The following is a 7,500-nucleotide window of genomic DNA, read 5'->3' as shown; positions in this document are numbered from 1 at the left end:
AAGAGGAACTCAAAGGCCTGCAGTACAGAGGCCATGAGCTGGAATCGATCCCACAATTCCAACACAGTCTTGTTTAGGAGTCCTTTGCTCAACCCATTGAGCTACACGAACACCTCTATCTAGTTTGTTGTATGACATAATAAACTATGATATTTTTGTGACATTTTGGACAACATACTAAACTATGATGTTTTTGTCACATTTTGGATGACATATTAAACTAATATGTTTTAGTTATATTTTGGATGACATACGAAACTATGACTTTTTAATGATATTTAGGACGACATGCTCAACTATGACGTTCTGGTGATATTTTGGACGACACACTTAACTATGATATTTTAGTGAAAATCTTGGACCCCATTAAGAAGGAAAGAACTTCCACAAATTAACCAAATTAACAAGGCACATCTGTGAGGTGGAATCAATTCAGGTTCTACCTTATGAAGCTCATCTAGTGAATGCCAAGAGTGTTCAAAGCAGGAACCACTCTTTTTGGTTTCCTGCATAATTCCAGATGTTCATAGTTTGATGCCTTCAGTGAGAATCTACATGGAAATAGTTATGAAGTAAAGAAATACAGTAAATGAGAAGACAGTGTGCCCAGTCTAAAGACTGGTAGTGTGGATACCTGTAGTATATCTATATAAATACCTGTAGTATGTCTACATATACCTGAAGTACATCTATAAGTACCTGTAGTAGAACCTGTAGTAGTACATGTTTTATAACCTGTAGTAGAACCTGTATTAGAACCTGTGTCTCTGACCTCCACAGCCCTCAGACTCAGAGCTGACCCTCCAGAGAGGTCTCAGCTTCAACGCCAGCAGCGGCCGCTACAGTGCTCCGGTGTCGGGTTTCTACCAGCTGACCTCCAGCCTCCTTATAGGTACCTGTCAGACACTCACCTGGATCAGCAGGTTCAAGTGCTGCCTGTGATTACGTGCTCTACCCGTGGTTGATGTTCTACCTGTGGTTGATGTTCTACCTGTGTTCTGCTGTGTTCTACCTGTGGTTGATGTTCTTCCTGTGGTTGATGTTCTACCTGTGGTTGATGTTCTACCTGTGTTCTACCCGTGGTTGATGTTCTACCTGTGGTTGATGTTCTACCTGTGGTTGATGTTCTACCTGTGGTTGATGTTCTACCTGTGTTCTGCTGTGTTCTACCTGTGGTTGATGTTCTACCTGTGGTTGATGTTCTACCTGTGTTCGACCTGTGGTTGATGTTCTTCCTGTGGTTGATGTTCGACCTGTGGTTGATGTTCTACCTGTGGTTGATGTTCTACCCGTGGCTGATGTTCTACCTGTGGTTGATGTTCTACCTGTGGTTGATGTTCTACCTGTGGTTGATGTTCTTCCTGTGTTCTACCCGTGGTTGATGTTCTACCTGTGGTTGATGTTCTTCCTGTGGTTCATGTTCTTCCTGTGGTTCATGTTCTACCCGTGGTTGATGTTCTACCTGTGTTCTACCTGTGGTTGATGTTCTACCTGTGGTTGATGTTCTTCCTGTGGTTGATGTTCTACCCGTGGTTGATGTTCTACCTGTGGTTGATGTTCTTCCAGTGGTTGATGTTCTACCCGTGGTTGATGTTCTTCCTGTGGTTGATGTTCTACCCGTGGTTGATGTTCTACCCGTGGTTGATGTTCTTCCTGTGGTTGATGTTCTACCCGTGGTTGATGTTCTTCCTGTGGTTGATGTTCTACCTGTGGTTGATGTTCTACCTGTGTTCTACCCGTGGTTGATGTTCTACCTGTGATTGATGTTCTTCCTGTGGTTGATGTTCTACCCGTGGTTGATGTTCTACCCGTGGTTGATGTTCTACCTGTGTTCTACCTGTGGTTGATGTTCTACCTGTGGTTGATGTTCTTCCTGTGGTTGATGTTCTACCCGTGGTTGATGTTCTACCTGTGGTTGATGTTCTTCCTGTGGTTGATGTTCTACCTGTGGTTGATGTTCTTCCTGTGTTCTACCCGTGGTTGATGTTCTACCTGTGGTTGATGTTCTTCCTGTGGTTCATGTTCTTCCTGTGGTTCATGTTCTACCCGTGGTTGATGTTCTACCTGTGGTTGATGTTCTTCCAGTGGTTGATGTTCTTCCTGTGGTTGATGTTCTACCTGTGGTTGATGTTCTACCTGTGGTTGATGTTCTTCCAGTGGTTGATGTTCTACCCGTGGTTGATGTTCTTCCTGTGGTTGATGTTCAACCCGTGGTTGATGTTCTACCTGTGGTTGATGTTCTTCCTGTGGTTGATGTTCAACCCGTGGTTGATGTTCTTCCTGTGGTTGATGTTCAACCCGTGGTTGATGTTCTTCCTGTGGTTGATGTTCAACCCGTGGTTGATGTTCTACCCGTGGTTGATGTTCTTCCTGTGGTTGATGTTCTACCTGTGGTTGATGTTCTACCCGTGGTTGATGTTCTACCCGTGGTTGATGTTCTTCCTGTGGTTGATGTTCTACCTGTGGTTGATGTTCTTCCTGTGGTTGATGTTCTTCCTGTGGTTGATGTTCTACCTGTGGTTGATGTTCTACCTGTGGTTGATGTTCTACCTGTGGTTGATGTTCTACCTGTGGTTGATGTTCTTCCTGTGGTTGATGTTCAACCCGTGGTTGATGTTCTACCTGTGGTTGATGTTCTTCCTGTGGTTGATGTTCTACCTGTGGTTGATGTTCTTCCAGTGGTTGATGTTCTACCCGTGGTTGATGTTCTTCCTGTGGTTGATGTTCTACCTGTGGTTGATGTTCTACCCGTGGTTGATGTTCTACCCGTGGTTGATGTTCTACCCGTGGTTGATGTTCTACCCGTGGTTGATGTTCTTCCTGTGGTTGATGTTCTACCTGTGGTTGATGTTCTACCCGTGGTTGATGTTCTTCCTGTGGTTGATGTTCTACCCGTGGTTGATGTTCTACCTGTGGTTGATGTTCTACCCGTGGTTGATGTTCTACCTGTGTTCTACCTGTGGTTGATGTTCTACCTGTGGTTGATGTTCTTCCTGTGGTTGATGTTCTACCTGTGGTTGATGTTCTACCTGTGTTCTACCCGTGGTTGATGTTCTACCTGTGGTTGATGTTCTACCTGTGGTTGATGTTCTACCTGTGGTTGATGTTCTACCTGTGTTCTGCTGTGTTCTACCTGTGGTTGATGTTCTACCTGTGGTTGATGTTCTACCTGTGTTCGACCTGTGGTTGATGTTCTTCCTGTGGTTGATGTTCGACCTGTGGTTGATGTTCTACCTGTGGTTGATGTTCTACCCGTGGCTGATGTTCTACCTGTGGTTGATGTTCTACCTGTGGTTGATGTTCTACCTGTGGTTGATGTTCTTCCTGTGTTCTACCCGTGGTTGATGTTCTACCTGTGGTTGATGTTCTTCCTGTGGTTCATGTTCTTCCTGTGGTTCATGTTCTACCCGTGGTTGATGTTCTACCTGTGTTCTACCTGTGGTTGATGTTCTACCTGTGGTTGATGTTCTTCCTGTGGTTGATGTTCTACCCGTGGTTGATGTTCTACCTGTGGTTGATGTTCTTCCAGTGGTTGATGTTCTACCCGTGGTTGATGTTCTTCCTGTGGTTGATGTTCTACCCGTGGTTGATGTTCTACCCGTGGTTGATGTTCTTCCTGTGGTTGATGTTCTACCCGTGGTTGATGTTCTTCCTGTGGTTGATGTTCTACCTGTGGTTGATGTTCTACCTGTGTTCTACCCGTGGTTGATGTTCTACCTGTGATTGATGTTCTTCCTGTGGTTGATGTTCTACCCGTGGTTGATGTTCTACCCGTGGTTGATGTTCTACCTGTGTTCTACCTGTGGTTGATGTTCTACCTGTGGTTGATGTTCTTCCTGTGGTTGATGTTCTACCCGTGGTTGATGTTCTACCTGTGGTTGATGTTCTTCCTGTGGTTGATGTTCTACCTGTGGTTGATGTTCTTCCTGTGTTCTACCCGTGGTTGATGTTCTACCTGTGGTTGATGTTCTTCCTGTGGTTCATGTTCTTCCTGTGGTTCATGTTCTACCCGTGGTTGATGTTCTACCTGTGGTTGATGTTCTTCCAGTGGTTGATGTTCTTCCTGTGGTTGATGTTCTACCTGTGGTTGATGTTCTACCTGTGGTTGATGTTCTTCCAGTGGTTGATGTTCTACCCGTGGTTGATGTTCTTCCTGTGGTTGATGTTCAACCCGTGGTTGATGTTCTACCTGTGGTTGATGTTCTTCCTGTGGTTGATGTTCAACCCGTGGTTGATGTTCTTCCTGTGGTTGATGTTCAACCCGTGGTTGATGTTCTTCCTGTGGTTGATGTTCAACCCGTGGTTGATGTTCTACCCGTGGTTGATGTTCTTCCTGTGGTTGATGTTCTACCTGTGGTTGATGTTCTACCCGTGGTTGATGTTCTACCCGTGGTTGATGTTCTTCCTGTGGTTGATGTTCTACCTGTGGTTGATGTTCTTCCTGTGGTTGATGTTCTTCCTGTGGTTGATGTTCTACCTGTGGTTGATGTTCTACCTGTGGTTGATGTTCTACCTGTGGTTGATGTTCTACCTGTGGTTGATGTTCTTCCTGTGGTTGATGTTCAACCCGTGGTTGATGTTCTACCTGTGGTTGATGTTCTTCCTGTGGTTGATGTTCTACCTGTGGTTGATGTTCTTCCAGTGGTTGATGTTCTACCCGTGGTTGATGTTCTTCCTGTGGTTGATGTTCTACCTGTGGTTGATGTTCTACCCGTGGTTGATGTTCTACCCGTGGTTGATGTTCTACCCGTGGTTGATGTTCTACCCGTGGTTGATGTTCTTCCTGTGGTTGATGTTCTACCTGTGGTTGATGTTCTACCCGTGGTTGATGTTCTTCCTGTGGTTGATGTTCTACCCGTGGTTGATGTTCTACCTGTGGTTGATGTTCTACCCGTGGTTGATGTTCTACCTGTGTTCTACCTGTGGTTGATGTTCTACCTGTGGTTGATGTTCTTCCTGTGGTTGATGTTCTACCTGTGGTTGATGTTCTTCCAGTGGTTGATGTTCTACCCGTGGTTGATGTTCTTCCTGTGGTTGATGTTCTACCCGTGGTTGATGTTCTTCCTGTGGTTGATGTTCTACCTGTGTTCTACCCGTGGTTGATGTTCTACCCGTGGTTGATGTTCTTCCTGTGGTTGATGTTCTACCCGTGGTTGATGTTCTACCTGTGGTTGATGTTCTACCTGTGGTTGATGTTCGACCTGTGGTTGATGTTCTACCTGTGGTTGATGTTCTACCCGTGGCTGATGTTCTACCTGTGGTTGATGTTCTTCCTGTGGTTGATGTTCTACCTGTGGTTGATGTTCTACCTGTATTCTACCTGTGGTTGATGTTCTTCCTGTGGTTGATGTTCTACCCGTGGTTGATGTTCTACCTGTGTCAAGTTCTGGGTGTCTTTTGACACAGCTTTGCTCAAACTTGAAAAAAGCCTGTTTGGCCATGAGGGTCACAGAGGAACAACTTCGTCTTCTTTCTTTCCTTTGTTTTATTGTTGATTTTGATTCAAAGGTGGAATGAAAGGTTGATAGCCTTCAATATGAATGAATAAAAAACAAGACACATTAGTATTTTCTGACATCATGTGTTCTTCAACGAAAGAAATTAAATTTACACTTTCACTAAATGAATTTAAATTGAGTTTCAACTTAATTTTCGAGTGTGAACCAAATTCGTTAAATTAAACTTCAATTTCTTTATACAAAAAAATAAACAAACATTTCAAGTTCTCCTAATTTGTCCTACCAGTTGCATCCTCACGGTCCAAACAGCAGCTGTGTCTTAGTTCATCTGATGACCATGATCAAAGGCAGACTGACTGAACTGATCTCCAAACATTTTATAGCATGCCGGATGAGACGGTGCCCAGGTAAATTGTGTCCCTGTGGAAGCACTGGTTGTCATTTTTTGGTTCCACTCCTTTGCTGATGATGTTGCCCCTTCAGGCCTGGAGTGTGTTTTACATCCACCAGTTGGTGTGCTTGGAGATGCTCGGCAGAGCCTTTGACTTCACAACCTGTGTTCTACCTGTGGTTGATGTTCTACCAGTGGTTGATGTTCTACCTGTGTTCTGCTGTGTCCCAGAGTCTGCAGACCGGGTCCAGGTGCGTCTCAGAGACAGTGTGAGGGCAGCCATCTGCATTGAGTCTCTCTGCCAGAGCAACCTGTGAGTAGAACTCATCTGGATTCATTAATTTACTCAGCATCAGAGGATCTTTACTGTCATTTTAAACCTTTTACATCACAAACTCTGCTCCAGTCAAGCTGAAACGTTGAGTAAAACATCAATAAAAACAGAATAGAATGACGTCCAGATGTTTCTCTACCCAGATTATATCAGATACAAAGATTTTTGAAAAAAAAGATATTTATTGTTCACATGATCAACTCTGATCCACATCTAAAGACTCCTGTTGTTTTGTCTTGTTGTGTTGTGATGTTGTGTTGTCTTGTTGTGTTGTTTTGTTGTGACGTTGTGTTGTGTTGTTTTGATGTGACGTTGTGTTGTCTTGTTGTGTTGTTTTGATGTGACGTTGTGTTGTCTTGTTGTGATGTTGTGATGTGTTGTTGTGTTGTCTTGTTGTGATGTTGTGTTGTCTTGTGACATTGTTGTGATGTGTTGTTGTGTTGTCTTGTTGTGATGTTGTGTTGTTGTGACGTTGTGTTGTCTTGTTGTGTTGTTGTGATGTGTTGTTGTGTTGTCTTGTTGTGATGTTGTGTTGTCTTGTGACATTGTTGTGATGTGTTGTTGTGTTGTCTTGTTGTGATGTTGTGTTGTCTTGTGACATTGTTGTGATGTGATGTTGTGTTGTCTTGTGTTGTTGTGATGTTGTGTTGTTGTGATGTGTTGTGTTATTGTGATGCTGTCCTGTTGTGTTGTCTTGTTGTCTTGTCGTGTTGTTGTGGTGTTGTGTTGTCTTGTTGTGATGTGTTGTTGTATTGTCTTGTGTTGTGAGGTTGTGTTGTGTTGTTGTTGTGTTGTCTTGTTGTGTTGTTGTGTTGTCGTGATGTCTTGTTGTGTTGTCTTATGTTGTGTTTTTGTGTTGTCTTGTTACGTTGTTGTGATGTAATGTTGTGTTGTCTTGTTGTGTTATTGTGATGTGTTGTTGTGATGTGTTGTGTTATTGTGATGTTGTCCTGTTGTGTTGTCTTGTTGTGTTGTCTTGTGTTGTGATGTGTTGTTGTTTCTTGTTGTGTTGTTGTGTTGTTGTGATGTGTTGTTGTGATGTTGTGTTGTCTTGTTGTGTTGTTGTGTTGTCTTGTTGTGATGTTGTGTTGTTGTGATGTTGTGTTGTCTTGTTGTGTTGTTGTGTTGTCTTTTGTTTTTGTGTTATTGTGTTGTGATGTGTTGTCTTGTGTTGTTGTGATGTGTTGTTTTCTTGTTGTGTTGTCTTGTTGTGTTGTTGTGATGTGTTGTTATGTGTTGTTGTGTTGTCTTTATGTTGTGTTGTTGTGTTGTCTTGTTGTGATGTTGTGTTGTCTTGTTACGTTGTTGTGATGTGA

General features: G+C 43.3%; 1 protein-coding gene across 1 annotated transcript in view; it reads left to right on the top strand.

Moving 5' to 3' along the window:
* The window catches only part of si:ch1073-184j22.1 (erythroferrone), an 18,736-nt gene that overhangs the window by 8,570 nt on the left and 2,666 nt on the right, over window positions 1-7,500 (top strand). The window contains exons 5-6 of the mRNA XM_051953880.1: window positions 781-892; window positions 6,082-6,163. Coding sequence (XP_051809840.1) covers window positions 781-892; window positions 6,082-6,163 — 194 coding nt within the window. The remainder of the gene's footprint in view (window positions 1-780; window positions 893-6,081; window positions 6,164-7,500) is intronic.

The sequence above is a fragment of the Acanthochromis polyacanthus genome, chromosome 9, assembly GCF_021347895.1.
Source record: "Acanthochromis polyacanthus isolate Apoly-LR-REF ecotype Palm Island chromosome 9, KAUST_Apoly_ChrSc, whole genome shotgun sequence".
Classification (NCBI taxonomy): Eukaryota; Metazoa; Chordata; class Actinopteri; family Pomacentridae; genus Acanthochromis; species Acanthochromis polyacanthus.
This window is presented reverse-complemented; position numbering and strand designations above follow the sequence as displayed.